We start from the raw sequence: 20744 nt of genomic DNA on the forward strand, positions 1-20744 counted from the left end.
AGGCTTAGGAAAGGTCAAACTGTCTGCAATATAAACCTGAACCTGTCCTTAGATTAAATTGCTGATTGCAAGGCTGCCGCTCCCAATCAGAAGCGATGCCAACGCTTGGGACGGGAGTTGATTGAATCGGAAGGGGAATTTGGCCAGCTTCCCAATCCGTGTTTGTCCAGGGGGTGTGAGAAATCGCAGGCAAGGGGCAGGATGTCTCACCTCATGGGCAATGAGATTGTAAAACAGGCCAGCAGACTCTCGACCCTTGACCAGGGGGATTGTAATCTGTCATCTTGCAGTGGTTCCTAAAATCCCACTCCTGCTGTAATGCACATTGTGGGGCTGTCAGTATTAAGTTGTGGGTGAACATATCAGACGACACAGCGATTCTTCAAACAGCTCTTGTTTATTCACAGGCCAGGACAGAACTGAACTGAAGGGTTCAGTCAGCCTGCTTATATAGAGCTCCAGTACAACGTAACTGTAACAATTTTCTAAAACTATCCAATCACTGAATGTCACTTTCAATCCCCTATTTGCATAACTATCTACAGTATCCCCCTGCTGGCCCAGGGTGAGAACTTCAGTACATAACAGTCAGTGTGAGGTAATATCCAGCTGGGACCTGAGAGACCAGGGCTCAAATCTCCACTCAGACAACAAGCCCACTGGGTGACCCCGGGCCAATCACGATGGCTGCTCACACATCGTACATTTAAAGCACATTGGTTGCCCCAAAGAATTCTGGGAACTGCAGTTTACCAGCCAGAGAGCTACAGCTCCCAGCACCCTTAACAAACCACAAGCTGCTAGGATTCTTTGTGAGATGTCGTGTGCTTTAAACACATGGTGTGTATTATTTTAAACAAATAAACTGCCCTTTTCCCCTAATGGGGTATCCAAGAGCCCATATAGAGTCCTTACGTAGGTTCCCTATTGGTAGGAGAAAATAACTTTCCCCCTGCTTAGAGTCCTCCTAAACATACCGTATTTTTCGCTCTATAACACGCACCCGACCATAACACGGACGTAGTTTTTAGAGGAGGAAAATCCGTAGGCATGCCACCCGTAGGCATTCCCTCCATAACACGCACAGACATTTCCCCTTACTTTTTAGGAGGGAAAAAGTGAGTGTTATGGTGCAAAAAATACGGTATTTTGTACTCCTGCAAAACTCGGGATCCATGAGAATCTGATGATACCACCTTCTTGTGCATGGAAGCAAAGGTTTTTTTTAAAATAAGAGAGCATTTCCTCCTTCCTTGTTTGCCTTTTGCAAGGTTTCAGGGATTTTTTCCTGGTCCTCGGTCCCCCCCATCTTGGGGTCAAAATCCTGTGGGCAGGAACGCATTAGAGAAAATTTCCCACAGGCATGGATGGAAACTGTTGACTCAATATGCGAGTGCTCACCAAATGATTTCCTGCAAATTCTTTATTTTTGAATAACAGGAGCTGCAGTCCACAAATAGGCACGATAGCAGTGAGAAGCTAGCTTTGTATATGGGATACACTGAAAAATATACTGTCTAAAAAAATATAAGAACATTGTTTATGTATGCAATCACGGCACCCAGAATAAGAGTGGCAAGAAACTGGAAAAATGAAATCCTACCAGCGATTACAGAATGGCAGACTCTTATGATAGAATACCTGCAACTAGCGAAACTGACGGGAAGAATCAGAGTGTCAAACCAGAAAGTATATGGAGAATGGAAAATATTAAAAGAATATCTAAAATTGCATTGTACAAACAGCAAGATACTTGCAGAACTAGATAGATACTTGTAAGCAAAAAGTGTATTAGATAGTATACTGGTGTATATATATATATATATATATATATATAATGAAATAACATAAATCTGTGCAAGGAAATATAGACAATATAAGCAGTATAATGAGAATTATTGGAAGTTTTATATTTTAACCTGTTATTTAATTGTAATATACTGTATTTTTTCCTTTTATTCTATTTTTTTTTCTTTACTTGTATTGCTTTTGCTTTGTATGATTTGTTATTTAGGTATATATGTCTATGTGGGAAATTAATAGATTATTTAAAAAGAAAAAAAGAAAAGAAAAATATACCATCTCTAGCTATCTAAAATGTAATTTGAAGTGGAGGTTATTCCCTTTGGAAGTAGGTTGCTCATGCTGTCTCGACTTCTCTCTGAGCCCACGCAATGTGCAAAAAAAAAATGTGCCTAATTTCACATCATGACAACAGCATCGCTACCTTTTCATTTATTGAAACTAAACCTTTTGATTTTCATGTGGCTCCTCTGCCTTTAGTAATTGCAAAAGAAGATGAGGGAATTGGGTTTGATTTGTAAAAATTTGGAAAATTAATAAAAATAAAAAACGAAAGAAAGAAGAAGCAGAAGTCTAAGAGGTACACCATGAAATTTAACATGAAAAGCTGCGTTAGTTCAGCTTCTGCCTGCATCTAAAGAAACAAGGTACAGTATCTGCCAAAGAGGGGAAGGCAGTATACCAAGCTGATATTCCATTTTTCATAAGGCAACTAGGGCTCATTTGTTTGTGGCTGAAGTAGCATTTGAACCCAGCTCTCGCCAACTACCAATTCAGTTGCCAAGGCAACAGGGAAAAGAACCACCTTCCCAAGATGGCCGCACTGCGACGGCTCTCTGAGACCTACACAAGATGGCGGCACAAGGGAGGAGCGGAAACCCAACCCTTTTCCTAGGGAAGTTTCCCTATGACACACTCAACATGGCTCTTTGAATCACAGCTGCTTCCTTGCCCTCAGTTATCCAGTAAAGCAACTGTTTAAGATAATCTTAAACAAAATCACAGTGGCACAACCAAAAACTTCAGCTAAAAAAAATCGGAAACCGCCTTTGTCCATAAAACTGATTATAGACAGAAATTGCGACCATGTGCGACTCTTCACGTTTTCCTATCTCTATGTCCAAGATGGCGGGTTTTAGTTGTTGTTGTTGTTGTTGTTGCCTCTCTCAAGATGGCGGCGCTACCGCCCTTTCCCCTTGGGTTGGCGGGGCTTTTCCCCAACTAGCCAATCAGAGCCCCACCCTGGGCGTGGCTTCCCAGTTGCTGCGGCAACCGCGGCCCAGAAACCGTGAGGGCAGGACGGTAGCGGGGCGCCGGCGGGGGCGGGGGGGAGTTCTGAGAAATTCGCAAGGCTGGCAGGTAATGGAACGCGTGGCGTGCAGTATGCGTGCGCCGGGGGGGAAGGGGGACCCGGAGGAGTCGCGTGTCTTTTGCACGTGTGAACGGGTGACGTACCAGCCACCTCTCTTTATCCCTCTTGATTTCAAACAGAACACGTGAAAACTGAGGGTGGGTGGCGTGCAACCTTGGCCCGCAAGGGTCGATGCTAAAAATCGAACTTCCAACTTTGCAAGTGACTTGAGGATTGTTTGGAGACAAAGGATTTAAATAATAATGTTGTTGTTGTTTAGTCATGTCCGACTCTTCGTGACCCCCTGGACCAGAGCACGCCAGGCCCTCCTGTCTTCCACTGCCTCCCGCAGTTTGGTCAAACTCATGCTAGTAGCTTCGAGAACACTGTCCCACCATCTCGTCCTCTGTCGTCCCCTTCTCCTTGTGCCCTCAATCTTTCCCAACATCAGGGTCTTTTCCAGGGAGTCCTCTCTTCTCATGAGGTGGCCAAAGTATTGGAGCCTCAGCTTCAGGATCTGTCCTTCCAGTGAGCACTCAGGGCTGATTTCCTTAAGAATGGATCGGTTTGATCTTCTTGCAGTCCATGGGACTCTCAAGAGTCTCCTCCAGCACCAGAATTCAAAAGCATCCATTCTTCAGCGATCAGCCTTCTTTATGGTCCAGCTCTCACTTCCATACATCACTAGTGGGAAAACCATAGCTTTAACTATACGGACCTTTGCTGGCAAGGTGATGTCTCTGCTTTTTGTCATTGCTTTTCTCCCAAGAAGCAGGCATCTTTTAATTTCGTGACTGCTGTCACCATCTGCAGTGATCATGGAGCCCAAGAAAGTAAAATTCTCACTGCCTCCATTTCTTCCCCTTCTATTTGCCAGGAGGTGATGGGACCAGTGGCCATGATCTTCTTCTTATTTAGTCATCATCATCATCATCACCACGTTCCCTTTGCTTACCAATGCTAGGCTCTTCGTGTCCCCAGTATTCATAGGAAGGTCAATGTTAAATCCTTTAAATACCATTGCAACCTGTACTTTCCTTGCATTTCATTCCCCCCTCCCAACGCAGTTTACAACCCCCATCTTGTTTTGCTATCTTCACATGCAGACTTCTCTGAAGACCCCCCACCCCCCCCCCACCCCGGCTTAGGTGTATTGAAAAAGAAGTTCCAACAAGGAAAGTTAACACCTGGAAATGTTCAGTTCGGTTTTTGCATTGTAGTAATTGGTCATACAGGAGTAACTTGAATCTCATTTCTGTTTTTATTAATAAATACATCTAACCACACAAATGTATAGCCTTAGGGAAGCAATACTTCAGACAATCTTGGTACAAAATTTAGATTTCAATAGTTCAAGCAAGGAGTAAGTAAGTACTTGAGAGGTTGTGGGTGCCCAAAACTGGACATTGCAAGAAATTCCTACTATTGTGGAGCGGCAGACGAAAATGATGAGCTATGCGGAGTTAGCCAAACTGACGGGAAGAATTCGGGATCAGGATGATCAGAGGTATCAAGAAAGTTGGAGTAAATTTAGGGTGTATATAAAGGATAATTGTAAAAACTTAAAAACGCTGGCAGGATTGAAATAGCTCTTACATTGTATGACAGATATAAGGGTTAAAAAATAGAATACGTGGTACAAGAAAATAAGGGATGCTCGCTGAAGAGATGGAGGGAAGTCGCAAGCTCGGCTAGAGCTAAAAGAATTTATGTGATTCATTGTATTGTACTGTAAAAATACGTATAAGGAAAATAATATAAATTTATTTTTTAAAAAAAGAGAGAGGTTGGGGGTGACAGGAGCAATATATTTTACTTCAGCAACAGCCGTCTGATTCAGTCGCAAGGCGGGTTGCCGTGACCTGGAGAAACGGTGAGATTGCAAAACCCCAGCACAGGTTTTCACCTGTGTAGTATAGCAGCAGATGGAGAATTCCAAATCTGGAGAACTTTGCTTTTGTCTTTTGAGCCAAGTTTCCAGCCCTCAATAATAATAATAATAATAATAATAATAATAATAATAATAATTTATTATTTATACCACGCCCATCTGGCTGGGCTTCCCCAGCCACTCTGGGCGGCTTCCAACAGAACTATAACAAACAATAACCTATTAAACATTAAAAGCTTCCCTAAACAGGGCTGCTTTCTTCTAAAAGTTTGGTAGTTATTTTTCTCTTTGACATCTGGTGGGAGGGCGTTCCACAGGGCGGGTGCCACTACCGAGAAGGCCCTCTGCCTGGTTCCCTGTAACTTGGCTTCTCGCAGGGAGGGAACTGCCAGAAGGCCCTCGGCGCTGGACCTCACTGGGCCTTTGAGGCCGTTTAGGGCTTTAAAGGTCAGCAGCAACACTTTGAATTGTGCTCGGAAACGTACTGGGAGCCAGTGTAGGTCTTTCAAGACCGGTGTTATATGGTCTCGGTGGCCACTCCCAGTCACCAGTCCAGCTGCCGCATTCTGGATTAGTTGTAGTTTCCGGGTCACCTTCAAAGGTAGCCCCACGTAGAGCGCGTTGCAGTAGTCCAAGCGAGAGATAACCAGAGCATGCACCACTCTGGCGAGACAGTCTATGGGCAGGTAGGGTCTCAGCCTGCGCACCAGATGGAGCTGGGAGACAGCTGCCCTGGACACAGAATTGACCTGCGCCTCCATGGATAGCTGTGAGTCCAAAATGACTCCCAGGCTGCGCACCTAGTCCTTCAGGGGTACAGTTACCCCATTCAGGACCAGGGAGTCCCCCACACCAGCCCGCCCCCTGTCCCCCCAAAACAGTACTTCTGTCTTGTCAGGATTCAACCTCAATCTATTAGCTGCCATCCATCCTCCAACCACCAAGGTAACCTTAAAACACATGTGAAATCTCAGAAGTGGTCTGGAATATGATGATGGCCCTTGACTGCGTGTCTCCTTTCTCTTTAAGGTCCTTTCCCACTGCAGGCCCATGGCTGAAGTGCACGTGATTGGTCAGATCGTGGGAGCCAGCGGATTTCCTAGCAGCAGCCTTTTTTGCAAATGGGGGATTCACACAGGTTGGTGGAGCATTATGGTCTGGAGATCACGGGAAAGGAAAAGGCAGAGATAATTCAGCGTGTGATTTATGGGTTAATTCTGTTCGGTTAAAGTCAGCTGGCAGGTGTTGCTTAGCGACCAATCAGAGGAGCAGGATCTTTGCCGAGGTAGCATCAGCTCTCATTGGCTGCGTAGTTCCGAGGGAGTTTTCCTCTGTATGTTTAGTTGAGTGTTTTCCTGCTGTGTTGAAGGCCTGAGCTAAGAAAGACAGAAAGCCTCTCGGTTGAATTTCTTCTCCGAATACGCGGATTTAGATAGCATGTCAGAAAAGATAAAAAAATAAACCAAAATGGGTATTTATTTCAAAATGGGAAGTTTTTAAAATATATTTGAAAAATAATAATAATAGTAGTTTAAAGTCATACACAGCGTTCGAATAATTTCAGTAGCAGTGTTAAAAATGTGGAAAAACCAATGAATGGATCAAGGGATATTGAAACTGAACAAAACTCGTTATGCAATGGCAGCGAACAATTAATACAGAATCTGTAATAAGGAATAGACGGGAAGTCTGGTAGATAGAAAAAGACCACTTTTATGTTTTGAAGGTTACTAGTTGATGTACTAATTCTCTTTTTTTCTTTGGTGGCGATGGAGATTTATTTTCCTTTTCTGTATGGTGTGTTAATGTGAACGGTAACAATAAAATTTAATAAAAGAAAAAGAATTTCTCCTCAGATTTATACGCTGTTCTTGTTCAGTTTGCTTCGTCAAGTGTTATCAAGCTTCTCTTCTCTCTAAACGCCATCTGTGTTATTTAAGTGACGCTACTAAAGGGGGAGGTGAGAGGAAGTCAGTTCCCCTGGCGCTCTCCACCCCCCCACCCCACATTTTTAGACTTGATACGAGAGGCAGAGCTTTGTGTATTCATAACCGAGACATCTGGGTTTTCTCCTCTTCCCAGGTGGTGCCTGGAAGTTGCTGTCGGGATTCCGGGAAGGGCAGACCCAAGTCGACCACCCCCAGCTGGATGATGTGGCTTATTGGTCCCACCCCATCGACGTCCACTTTGCCACTAAAGGCTTGCAGGGTAAGAGATATCAGTTGCCTTTCCCTTCCTCCTCCGCAGTTCTTGGCTATTGCCACATTAAAAACATGAGATCCTTTTAAATAATATTTGTGTGTGTCTTGCAATACACAGCTGCAGCTGGACAGAGAAACGCCTAACACATTGCAGGCAAGTCACCCAGTGACCGCTTGCTAATGTTTTGAGCTGGCTGAGGTTGCTGATTTGCAGAGGGCCATTTTCTTTGGTAGCATCCTGATAATGCAGTGGAAGCTAGCTAGGCCATCAGGGCATATGCCCCCCCCCCCCATCTAGGCCTCACATAAAAGGTAAAAGGACCCCTGACCATTAGGTCCAGTCGTGGCCGATTCTGGGGTTGTAGCGCTCATCTTGCTTTATTGGCCGAGGGAGCCGGCGTACAGCTTTCGGGTCATGTGGCCAGCATGACTAAGCCGCTTCTGGCGAACCAGAGCAGCTCACGGAAATGCCGTTTACCTTCCTGCCGGAGCGGTACCTATTTATCTACTTGCACTTTGACGTGCTTTTGAACTGCTAGGTTGGCAGGAGCAGGGACCGAGCAACGGGAGCTCACCCCATCGCAGGGATTTGAACCGCCGACCTTCTGGTCGGCAAGTCCTAGGCTCTGTGGTTCAACCCACAGCGCCACCCGCATCCATCTAATAAAGCAGAATAGTTGCTGGGTGCTGCAGCGTAGATGTAATTGCATCAATAACATATTGCAGAATAGATGCACAAAAATAAATAAATCAGTCTGTAGAGGTCCCAGATTTCTGCTGGGACGTTGGTGGCTTGAGCAAACAAAGCAGAACACTCGCCTTGTTGGCTATGTTAGCAGCATCAAAGTGACCTCCCTGGGGCCCAAGCGTGTGTGTCTGGAGATCCTGGGCAGTCCAAAGGACAAGACTCCCTTTCTCGGCCTCATTGATGTGGTCCAAAGGAAAGCAGAGCAAGACGTTTGGCACCAGCTGGGCTGCAGGAGTTGCCGGAAGGAGGCGTACAAGGCGCCCTCCAACCGCATTTGTGTAGGGTTTACGCCTTAGGCTTTTCTTCTCCCGAAGATATTCGGCAAGGCAGCAGAGGTTTGGAATCAGTTTTCCTTCTCTTAGATGTTCTCCCTTCCCAAGTGGTTAGCAATGTCATTCTAAACTGAAAGCTTTTGGATAATAAGGACAAAATCTTCAAAAATTGAACAGTCGCTTTTGGGAGATATGAAAAATGAGTATGAGCAATGAGCACTCTTCCTGAGTGGCAATTTAACCAATTTAAAAGGCAACCCACTGAACAACGATGCTCTTAAATAGCTAAGCCGCATCTTATAACTGGTGCGACAGTTCTGCAGTGTGGCTGCCGGCCAACCTTCGCCGGGAATTTAGCTGGCTACGATGCCCCAAATCTTGGCTCTATCAGTGTGAATGATGCTTCATAACACATGCATTGCTGGCCAAGAATCTGCCCCACTTACGGAGGCTGTTGAACCCACCCACTCGCCCCCAACCAGCCTGATCTCCCGTCTTCCCCATTGGGACTTTGGCCCAAGTCCAAGCAAAAATTGGCATTGAGGCAATGTCTATTAGGGCAAATGGGACCCTGCTCCACAAAGCTCAGTCTGCCATCATCCAGCCTTCTCCTGAGATAAATCCAGTCCAGGGATCTCAGAAAACAACAAATAGGGGGATTTAGGAGCAGGTTGGCTTCCCCCTCCTTAGTTTTGCTGTTGTACAACTCAGCAGGGAGGAGGAGGATAGAGGCAAATAGTTGGCTTTCGTTGCCTCTGGCGCCACCTGCTGTTCGCCTCCCTGCCTTCCACCCTACCAGTGGTGCCCAGCCAGCTGCATTGTAGAGCTGTGGCCTTTGGAAGCCCCCTCTCTTCAGGGGATTCTGGCTTGAAAGGTGGGGCTGGGGATTTATGGTGGAGAATTCTCTGCATCCCAGCTGGACTGTATTCCCACAAGAACTCAGTGGCTCAGGATGGAGGACGAAGAGGGCTGTGTGTGGCAGCTAGCCTAGTGCATCTGTTGCTCCTCCCACTGTTGCCTCTGGCTCCACCCACCATTGGCCCCTTGGAAGTTGCTCAGAAGAGAGTGCGGGCCCTTGGCTTGAAATGGTTCCTTGTCCCCAGCAGTTGCTCAGGGGTTGAGGAAAGGTACTCTGCGTAGACTCAGAGGCCCCCATTCTCTCCAGCCATGAAATGCGGAGGGGTGTTTAAGCAAATTGCACAATCCGGCTTGAATCAGGCACTGTGTCTCGCCTCTCATTATGAACCTGCCTGACAGGAGCGAGCCAGCAGTAAACTGCACTGAGGAACTTGGAGGTAAAGGTAAAGGGACCCCTGACCATTAGGTCCAGTCATGACCGACTCTGGGGTTGCGGCGCTCATCTCGCTTTATTGGCCGAGGGAGCCGGCGTACAGCTTCCGGGTCATGTGGCCAGCATGACTAAGCCGCTTCTGGCGAACCAGAGCAGCGCACGGAAACGCCGTTTACCTTCCCGCCGGAGCGGTACCTATTTATCTACTTGCACTTTGACGTGCTTTTGAACTGCTAGGTTGGCAGGAGAAGGACCGAGCAACGGGAGCTCACCCCGTTGCGGGGATTCGAACCGCCGACCTCCAGATCGGCAAGTCCTAGGCTCTGTGGTTTAACCCACAGCGCCACCCGCATCCCTTTAACTTGGAGGTAACTATTAGCAAAAACAGGATATGCGCAGGAACATCAGGCTTAGTAGTGAGCACAACAACTCGATCTCTGGCAGGTCTTGTTCCCATGAAGCAGTTGCTGAGACTGAAGGTCCCCACGGCTGCCTAAGTCCCCTTCCTCTCCAGGGTTTTCCCCAAGCAATCGGAGACTGCGCCTGCGTTAAACAAACTTCCCCTCTGCTCTCTTCATGCCTCTCCTGGCTCTGGGAGACAAGGGGCGGGGGAACTCGTTGCAGCAGGAGAGGCAGACGCCCGTGACTCTTCACCAGCCGGACTCCTCTCTGCCTCTTGGCCTCCCTCCTCTGCTTCTGCTTCTGCTTCTGGACTTCTCTCTGCCACGGACTCTCCCAGCTCACTAAACCCTGTTACCCCTTCAGCTTCTGACACCTCCTCTTCCCTCTCCTCCCTCTGACCATGCTTGCTCTCCAACCACCAATCCCCGAGCTCCGAGCCTTCTTCCCTTGGTGATTCCCCTGCTGGTTCCTCTCACCGTTCCTGCATCCAACCAGCCCATGACATTTTCCCCCCTTGGAACTTGGAATCTTCAGCCCTGTCTTCTGTTTTCAACAGAAGCCCCCTAGATTTGGTGGGTTAGGGGTACCAGTTCCCCTCCTAACATGGGACAATTGAGGGGAGGCCTTGATGCCTGCTCTTGACTTCTGGGATTCCCAGCCACAGAGGGTGCCGGGTGTGTGGGTGTGTGACGGCAATACTTTTGGGCTCGGTTTATTTTAAGGTTACCAGATTTTTTTCAATAAATCCGGGGACATTTTTCAACTTCAATGGGTTTTGTATGGGGACTGATTTGTAAATCCGGGGACCGTCCCCGGGAAATGGGGACATCTGGTAACCATAGTTTATTTTATATTTCACCCTTTCTTTCCCTCCCCACCCCCTCCAAGAATAAAGTAGGTAAAGAGACCCCTGACCATTAGGTCCAGTTGCGGACGACTCTGGGGTTGCAGTGCTCATCTCGCTTTCCTGGCTGAGGGAGCCGGCTGTACAGCTCATGTGGCCAGCATGACTAAGCCGCTTCTGGCGAACCAGAGCAGCACACAGAAACGCCGTTTACCTTCCCGCCGGAGCGGTACCTATTTATCTACTTGCACTTTGATGTGCTTTCGAACTGCTAGGTTGGCAGGAGCAGGGACCGAACAACGGGAGCTCACCCTGTTGCGGGGATTCGAACCGCCGACCTTCTGATCAGCAAGTCCTAGGCTCTGTGGTTTAATCCACAGCGCCACCCGCGTACGTTTGATATAATTGGCTACCTGAAAGGAAATTAATCCGTGGCTACGGTAAACTGCTCCATCAGACAAAAGAGCTCAGAAGCCAGCCAGTGAAGGGAAGCCGTTTGGAATGGCAGGGGATTAATTGTCGGAGCGGCCGGCTTTTTTTGTGTGCGTGCCGCAAAGCCGGTTTGATTTGCGTGGGCTTCTCTTTGCTGCCTTTTCAAGGCTGTGCTTCAGCTGAGCTGAGCTGGACCGGAAAGATGGGGGCAAGGAAGGACCAAGCGGGGGGGACAGAGGAATGGATTGATGCGGAAAAGCTGCCGAAAGTCTCCCGCCGCTTCCTTTTCTTCCCGGCTGACGAGACTCCACATAATTAATAAATCATGCTTCCCCGGTTCCCTTTATTGCTGGGAACACAGTGCTCAGGCGAAGAGATAAAAAATACACACACACATATATATATAACCCCACCGCCACCCACGGCCAGCCAGACCTTGGCTAATGTTGAAATACGAACTCCGAATTGACAGGGGGAGATGGTGGCGGGAGCAGGAGAGAGAGAGAGAGAGAGAGAGAGAGAGAGAGAGAGAAAGAAAAAAGAAAGAAAGAAAGAAAGAGAGGAGGAGGATGGAGCCTAACGAGTGCTTGGAGGAGCCAGACTCTGACTTAATAATAATAACCTTAATATTTAGCATCGGTTGAGTGCTTTCTGCAAGCTCATGTCACTTCACAGACGCCGCCAAACAGCTCTTTATGGTAAATCAGCATTGTTATCCGCACACTGAATTATTAAGAACCTGCCAGATCAGGCCAGCATCCTGCACTCCACAGTGCCTAGTCAGATACACCAGTTTCCCAATCTTCAGTGCTCCATCGGAGCAAACATCAGTTTGGGTTCCCCACAGATGGCCGTTTGCTCTGATTGAGCTTTAAAGAGCAGATTTTCACAGGGAAAGCTCTGAAGCAAAAGGGAAAAAAGGTGTTCAGAGCTTTAAATCACGGACCGCGCCTGGAAAGAGTGGAGGAAAAGTGTGGGTGTGAATAAGCCCTGAGTTTGGGGAAGTCGTTTTGGACCTCTTCACCATCTCTCCTGTTTAAACTACCGTGAATGATTTAGTATCAATGGCCACCTCACTGCCACCCCCAACTTTAGATGGTTGGAAAGCACAAGTCCAGATACTGACCCTTGCAGGACTCCTCATTCTGTATCCTTCCATCGTGAGAACTGTCCATTTTTCCCCTGCTCTTCTTCCTGTTTCTTTAACAGTTCCTCATCCACAATAGGAGTGTCAAAATCTTTTTTTTCTATGTCCAAGTATTCAGTGTCGTGGTTTGCAAGCTCCTTGGGGCAGAGGCTTGTCCTTTTAGATCAAGCTATTCTATTCTGCGGTGAAGTGCCACACTCACTGGTTATGGCTTTGTCACTCTGGTCTTGTCTCATATACATTTGGACACCACGTAGCAATCCGACAGGCCTCCTGCCGTTTGTGTCCTTTGGGGCCCCAGTGTTCCAGACTTCCTTTTCTCCATTTATATATCTGTCAACTGAGAAGTCTTCATGCCTCTGTCCTAACGGGACCCTGGTCCTCAAATGTTGATGCCACACACACACACAAACACACATATCTTTAAAGATTCTGTTTTTGCTGTGGCAGAAATAGTGTGGTATTCCCTCCACAATCTGTGTGCATGGATGCTATTATATTAAGAAAGAAATACCCAGAATATTAGATGGGACGCGGGTGGTGCTGTGGTCTAAACCACTAAGCCTAGGGCTTGTCGATCAGAAGGCCGGTGGTTCGAATCCCTGCGACGGGGTGAGCTCCTGTTGCTCGGTCCCAGCTCCTGCCCACCTAGCAATTCGAAAGCATGTCAAAGTGCAAGTAGATAAATAGGTACCACTCCGGTGGGAAGGTAAATGCCGTTTCCGTGCTCTGCTCTGGTTCGCCAGAAGCGGCTTAGTCATGCTGGCCACATGACCTGGAAGCTGTCTGCGGACAAACGCCCGCTCCCTCTGCCTATAGAGCGAGATGAGCACACAACCCCAGAGCCTTTACCCTGATTATTAACTACAGTCGTACCTCTTGTTATGTTCGGTTTAGGTTACGTCTTTTCAGGTTGCGTCCCGCAGCGACCCAGAAGTACCGGAAAGGGTTACTTCCAGGTTTCGCCGCTCGCGCATGCGCAGACGAGCAAAATGACATGACGCGCATGCGCCGAAGCGGCGAATCGCGACCTGCGCACGCACAGACGCGGGTTGCGTTCCTTTCAGGTTGCGAACGAGGCTCCGGAACGGATCCCATTCACAACCAGAGGTACCACTGTATTCTTTGCGTTAAATAACAACAGCCTGCCTGTATTCCCTTAATTCAGATAAACCATTCTGTAACATCCTTTCAAAAATGGTTCAGTTGAAACTTGAGAAATGCTATTCCTCTACGTTGTGATTTTTTTATAGGGAGATAAGATGCCACTTTAACTCCGTGGTACTTCCGTAATGCTCAGACGAATTTTAGGTTTCAGTTTTAATGGTAGACTCCAACCCTAAGATTACAGAAAATATAGCACAGAACCTCCATCTCTGGGGGCGGAGCTCTTTTTGCTTCTAAGGAGTGCTAGCTGTGTCCTCTGGCTGATGCGGCAACCTTGTTCCCGAACCCGGTGTAGCAGAGTGGTTGGGATCGCGATCCAGGAAGCTTCTGATTCAAATCTCGACTTGGCTGGGAACTTGCTGGGCAACCTGAGAAAAGCCACTGTCCTCTCTGCCCCCACCAGAGGGGGCAGGAATGTTATACCCGTGTAATCCCTTCCAAGCTGTTGTAAGGGTCACCAGGAGGCAGAGAAAATATACAAAGGCATTGATTTCTCGTCCAAGCCATCTTCATCGCACGCAGCGCTGTTTCTGCGCCACTGCAGTTCAGCTTCCAACAAAAACTACATCGCTGGTCCTGCTGTCTGCTGTAGCAGAATCTCATATAATTGATTACATTGTTCTGCACCATTTCAGTGCACGGGCATTTATTTATTTCATCTTATTTAGCTTTTATATATCCCAACTTTCCTTCAAGGAGCTCAAGGCGGCATGCCTCGTTCTCCGCCTCCCCGTGTTATCCTCACAACAACAGCCCTGAGAGGTAGGTTGGGCTGAGAATGAATGACTGGCCCAAGGTCACCCTGTGAGCTTCAGGGCCGAGTGGGGATTTGAACCCCGGAGTCTCAGGTCTTAGTGCAGCACTCTAACCACTACACCATACTGCCTCTACATGGTACGAGTAGTGAACATCAGTAGTGTCTGCTTCCATCTAAATCCTCCCAACATCGCTACCGAGAGGAAATGGTGGGATGCTTCGGAAACTTAAATTGCTATCCTTCCTTCCTTTTTCCTTTTTCCAAAACAACTTTTATTTATAATTTTTCACAATCACATAAACCAAACACAATACAGTCATACCTTGGTTTTTGAACAGCTTAGTTCTCAAACGTTTTGGCTCCTGAACGCCGCAAACCCAGAAGTGAGTGTTCCCGGTTTGTGAACTATTTTTGGAAGCTGAAGCCTCCTGCAACCAATCAGAAGCTGCGCTTTGGTTTCCAAACGTTTTGGAAGTTGAAAAGACTTCTGGAACGGATTCCGTTCAACTTCCAAGGTACGACTATATTGAATTAAACATAAGACTTCCCTTCCCACCTTCCATTCTTCCTTCTGATTCCCCCTTACTGCTGCATATTCTAATTACCATATTTTTCTGTGTACAAGATGAGGTTTTTTTATTCAATAGAAATGCTAAAAAATGGGGATTGTCTTATACACAGATAGCGCAGAGGTGGGACGGGCGATTGGTGGCTTCGCTGATGTGTGCAGTTGGCAGCGGGGTCAGGTGGGTGAGTGATTGTCGACAATCCCTCCCCAAAAAAGCTCAACAAGGGAGCCGGCGGGAGCCGAGGGAGCCGGCGTACAGCTTCTGGGTCATGTGGCCAGCATGACTAAGCCGCTTCTGGCGAACCAGAGCAGCGCACAGAAACACTGTTCACCTTCCCGCCGGAGCGGTACCTATTTATCTACTTGCACTTTGACGTGCTTTCGAACTGCTAGGTTGGCAGGAGCCGGGACTGAGCAACGGGAGCTCACCCCGTCGCGGGGATTCAAACCGCCAACCTTCTGATCGGCAAGTCCTAGGCTCTGTGGTTTAACCCACAGCGCCACCCGCGTCCCATTTTCTCAATTAGGAGTCCCAAAAAATTGGGGTCGTCTTACACACGGGGGCGTCTTATACACAGAAAAATACGGTACTCCATATTTCCCCTTTCTCATTTTATCTCAATGCAATTTTCACTGCTGAATTTACTCCCATCCTGCTAACGCCCTAACCTGTTTGCAATGATTCTTCGAGTATTCTACAAACATTTTCCAGTCTTCCTTAAATACCCTTTCCTCTGGCTCTCCTATCCTGCTGGTTAAACTGGGCGATTGTGCACCTTCCACCGTTTCCGTCTGCCACTCCTCCTTTGTTGGTCCTGCTCCCTTCCCTCCGTTTCTGGTACATACCGTATTTTTTGCTCTATAAGACTCACTTTTTCCCTCCTAAAAAGTAAGGGGAAATGTGTGTGCGTCTTATGGAGCGAATGCAGGCTGTGCAGCTATCCCAGAAGCCAGAACAGCAAGAGGGATTGCTGCTTTCACTGCGCAGCGATCCCTCTTGCTGTTCTGGCTTATGAGATTCAGAATATTTTTTTCCTTGTTTTCCTCCTCCAAAAACTAGGCGCTTCTTGTGGTCTGGTGCGTCTTATAGAGTGACAAATACGACATACCATTCGGGCTGCCATGGCTGCGTAGAGAAACGACCCTTCCTTTCTCTTTTTCCCTGCCAGGCTGGCCCAAGCTGCACGTTCAGGTGTGGCACCAGGACTCCTTTGGGCGCACGGAGCTGTACGGGTACGGCTTCTGCCACGTGCCTTCCACCCCCGGCTCCCACCAGCTGGACTGCGTCACCTGGCGCCCCCTGGGCTCGTGGCAGGAACAGCTCTCCCAGCTTTTTGTGGGAGGGGGCCCCCAGCTGCTCAACACCGACCTGATCTACACGGGGGCCGACCGCTACCGCCTGCAGACCTGTGCCATGGGCACCGTCCACCTCCAACTGGCCGTCATCCTCCGGAACTTCGACCGCTATGGCGTTGAGTGCTGAGGTCCTCCCCACCCCGGCCAGGGCCGCCCCCTTGCCGCCGTTACGGCTCCTTCCCATTCGTTCCAAAGACCGGGACCCTCGCCGCTTGGGAAGGGAAGACTTCTGCGGTCGGGAGCAGAAGGAAAGCTCCATTCCACTGGCAGCCAAAGTGCGGAACCTATGAGCCAAATGTCCCGAGTTTAGCATCTCCAGTTCGGGGAGAGGAAAGAGGACGAGCGATTGGCGCTTAGCCCGGATGGGTCAGGAGGCAGACCTTGTGGGTCCTCGTCTAAGCGGAGCACCTCGCAAGCAAGATCCGTTGCGACCCCTTTTTGGGGGGGCGCTGTAAAATCTCTTTCTCGGTCAGATTTTTTTGTCTGGAGGAGTTTGCCCATGTCGCAGACAGGACCTCTGTTCCCAGCGCTCCTGAATCTCTGGCAGTGTACAACTTTATTTCTATAAAGGTATTCTTTTTCCCGTTTGCATTAAATGGTTTTCTTTTTTCCTCCACGAGGTTTTGCGTAGTGCTTGTGGGAACGAGAACGTGGCACCCGGGTTGCTTGGTGGCTATCCCAGCTGCGCAAACACACCATCATAGTAGGCCGAGTCTGGGCACATATCAGAGTGAGGCGGTACGCTGGGCAATAGGTGCTTTTTTTGCCAATTATTTTTTATTGATTTTCCATAATTTTTAACAAATTGTCACCACATTTAATACAAATATAAAAGCTGACTTCGCACCCCCAGGTGTTCCTTCTTTTTCTCTCCGTCCATTGCTGCTCCAAGTATGTTAGCTTTCCCAACTTTCATTTCAATATTCAATTTTTAAAAATGATATTGCAATATTTCATCCTTTCTCCTTCACATTGACTGTACAAGCACCAATTTCTCCTAAGACTTTTATATATTGCTGTAGCCTATCCACAAAATAAGTAAATCCTCTTTTATCTATCTATAATAATCACTAATTGATAATTTTAAATCATTTCCTTCCAGTACCTCTTGGGTAATGCTCTGCCTGAGAAAAATTGAAGCAATTGATGCTTCAAACTGGGATAGCTGACCCGACATCTGACAAGACTTTAAGCAAAGAGCCTTTTCACCACACCCCGGTGGGCTAAATCTTCACCAGCCAGCTGGACCTGGGAGCCGCCATTTTGATTTCCCACAATGACTAGTTCTCCCAGTGAGCAATCGAGCCTCTGTGCTGCCCTGGCTGTGGTTCCTGCACTTGGTGCATCTGACAGGTATTTTCAAAGCTGTGGATGTAAAAATAGCAGGCCTTTGTTCTGGCTCCAGTGCCATTCCTGCCTCAGCTGGAGAGCTGGCTGTAAGAGGCGGCAGGAATGCCTGGTCAGAAGGAAGTTTCGGATTAAAGCCACCTGCAAATAGTTTTGGGGGAGAGGGGGGGTTCACCTTCCTTGTGGCCGGCAGAGGAATGCATTGAATCTTTCCAAAAATGCGCCAGACCCCTCTCCAGTTTGCATGTGTAACATCTTGCAGCAACCAGCAATTCCATAGTCCCTTTCCTTAAAATTACCGTATTTTTTGATCTATAAGACTCACTTTTTCCCTCCTAAAAAGTAAGAGGAAATGTGTGTGCGTCTTATGAAGTGAATGCAGGCTGCGCAGCTATCCCAGAAGCCAGAACAGCAAGAGGGATTGCTGCTTTCACTGCGCAGTGATCTCTCTTGCTGTTCTGGCTTCTGGGATTCAGAATATTTTTTTTCTTGTTTTCCTCCTCCAAAAACTAGGTGCATCTTGTGGTCTGGTGCGTCTTATAGAGCGAAGAATATGGTACACAACCGTGATCCACCATGGATTCTGCCTGGAAGAATCCTTGGCATCAAGTGTTAGCTTGGTGCTCAGAATGGGGAGATGTAGAAGAGAAATTGGGGGAGTAGAGTTGAGCTCACAGCAAGAAACTCCAGCTTCAACCACTGAGTTTAAGAACTGCCTGTAAAAGGTAAAGGTAAAGGTACCCAGTACGGGCCAGTCTTGACAGACTCTAGGGTTGTGTGCTCATCTCACTCTATAGGCCGGGAGCCAGTGCTGTCCGCAGACACTTCCGGGTCACATGGCCAGCGTGACAAGCTGCATCTGGCGAGCCAGCGCAGCACACGGAACGCCGTTTACCTTCCCGCTGGTAAGCGGTCCCTATTTATCTACTTGCACCCGGAGGTGCTTTCGAACTGCTAGGTTGGCAGGCGCTGGGACCGAACGACGGGCGCTCACCCCGCCACGGGGATTCGAACCGCCGACCATGCGATCGGCAAGTCCTAGGCGCTGAGGTTTTACCCACAGCGCCACCCGCGTCCCCTGCCTGTAGACGGTCTTTTTATTGTGCATTCATGACGTTTTGCTGGTGTCTAGGCAGTTGCACGCGATCCCACTTTCAGTTCTGCTCGCGACAGCAGTTTTTTTCAGGATGGAGACGCATGCTTTGTTTCCAATCCATGCATGTTCCCAGAGCTTCCGGCTGAAACCCTGTAACTTTTCATGCGGCGAGTTCTCCATGTGTCTTGCATTGGTTGTGCCGTAGCCTAAAAATGCCCCTCTGGGCAGCGAGACCATTCGGATAGCATTGCAGAACAACTATTCAAGTGGAATGCTGTGTGTGTATGGTCCAGGGGGAAGTTCACCACTAATGCACTATTCTTGGGTCAATGGCATGTTGCAGAATTTGCCCGCAAAAACAACACCAGTGTAGAGGGGCTTCAAGAATCGTCCAAAAGCAGCAGCCTAAAGATTGAGAGGTACAAGCAAGGCATGATGGCCACATCCCCCAGACTTTATCCTCAGTCCCTGGTACTCAAAGCAGCCATGTCTAATACCATTATTGGGCCTGGTCTCCCAGGGTAAAGGGAAAGGGACCCCTGACCATTAGGTCCAGTCGCGGATGACTCTGGGGTTGCGGCGCTCATCTCGCTCTATAGGCCGAGGGAGCCGGCATTTGTCTGCAGACAGATTCCGGGTCATGTGGCCAGCATGACTAAGCCGCTTCTGGCGGACCAGAGCAGCACACGGAAACGCCGTTTACCTTCCCGCCAGAGTGGTACCTATTTATCTACTTGCACTTTGAAGTGCTTTCAAACTGCTAGGTTGGCAGGAGCAGGGACCGAGCAACGGAAGCTCACCCCGTCATGGGGATTCGAACCGCCAACCTTCTGATCGGCAAGCCCTAGGCTCTGCCACCCGCGTCCCTCTGTGTGTTTAGTCAGAAGTAAATTCTGCGCTAAATTGATTGGGACTTCCATTCCAGAGTTTAAAAGCAATGGGATGTAAAGTGTTGCTTTTAATTTCCTTAGGGGCTTCCTAACTTTCTTCCCATAACCTGGCCGCGGCTTTCCTAGTAAGGTCGGTTAAGAGAGAGAAAAGGATGCTTTGGCCATCTAGCGAGTTTCCATCCGAGAACCAGGGCTCTCTGGTTCAGCTCCAGCCCTCTGCAGGCTTTCTCTCTCTCTCTCTGAAAGCGAACGGCCACAGACACACCCCAAAACGAAGCCCCATATTTGCAGCCGTCTGACACTGACACAGCATCTATTTATGGTACAGGAAGAGTCTATTTTTAAGCTTCTCTTCCTCGCAGGATCAAAGAAGCTTTGACTCCAGCTCCTCATCCCATCTCGTCCCACATACATGGTCAAATCAGCTGCCCTGCATGTTCCCATCTCCAGGACAAAGACTGTGATGTTTAAGGGGAACGCTCCCTTTCTTCTTCATCATTCCACCCCCTTAAAAATATAGAGAGAGAGCATGCAGTGCTTGGCAAAGGAGAATGCCCAGGGTATGCCCATTGTGCATTCAAGTGAACGTGGAGTTCAGAGCAAGAGTCGGGGGAAGGAGAGAGACGTTTGATAGCTGCATGGCAAGCAGAAATTCTTGTTTTGGGGAAACTTTTCCCAGGCGCCCTGTCTCACGGTTTCTCCTGGTTCTACGGCCCGCATCTCTTTCTTGCGCCATTAACAGCAGGCTGGCAAGCAGAAATTTAGTTAATTTAGCAAACAGAAATGTTAAGATTTTCCTGGCCTGGAAATGCAAGTAGGGAGGGAAAGTTTCGCTTGCTTAATTCCTGTCTGCATGTTAGGATGATGCTTTCTTTAATTTTTAAAAATCTGCTGGTACTGCCCAAGAAGAAATGAAGGTAGTCTTCTCTGTTTCTATCCCGATCAAATAAGCTCTCATAGCAGATCACAAAACATTAAACATACAGCGAAGAACTTGCGATTCTCTATCACTAGCCATCATTGCTGGGTTGTCAACCGACTAGGGGGGTGGAAAAGCTTAGTGGCAGACCAGTAGCAATCTGTAGAAATCGACAGCCGAATCTTTTCACTGGTGTGGAGATAAAATAGTACTTCCTGGTATGGTCTGCAAATCAAGGGCCCTGAAAAGTCCAAGAGTTTTA

At 48.1% G+C, this 20744-nt stretch overlaps 1 protein-coding gene across 3 annotated transcripts; it reads left to right on the forward strand.

Annotated features, from left to right (window-relative positions):
- Nucleotides 1-3070: 3070 nt before the first annotated feature.
- B9D2 (B9 domain containing 2) lies at nt 3071-16846 on the forward strand. 3 transcript variants are annotated; one of them, XM_081019463.1, is made up of 4 exons: nt 3071-3091; nt 6075-6183; nt 7128-7253; nt 16044-16846. In XM_081019463.1, exons 2-4 carry the CDS (start codon nt 6096-6098, stop codon nt 16355-16357), a joined length of 528 nt encoding a protein of 175 aa, XP_080875589.1. In that variant the 5' UTR covers nt 3071-3091; nt 6075-6095; the 3' UTR covers nt 16358-16846. The 3 variants fall into 3 exon arrangements, with proteins under 3 accessions (XP_080875589.1, XP_080875587.1, XP_080875588.1); XM_081019461.1 differs by having other exon boundaries at nt 3078-3162; XM_081019462.1 differs by lacking the exon at nt 3071-3091 and adding an exon at nt 4362-4661.
- The last annotated feature ends 3898 nt before the right edge of the window (nt 16847-20744 follow it).

This window comes from Podarcis pityusensis (assembly GCF_964106645.2).
Source record: "Podarcis pityusensis genome assembly, chromosome: 8".
In the NCBI taxonomy this organism is placed as follows: Eukaryota; Metazoa; Chordata; class Lepidosauria; order Squamata; family Lacertidae; genus Podarcis; species Podarcis pityusensis.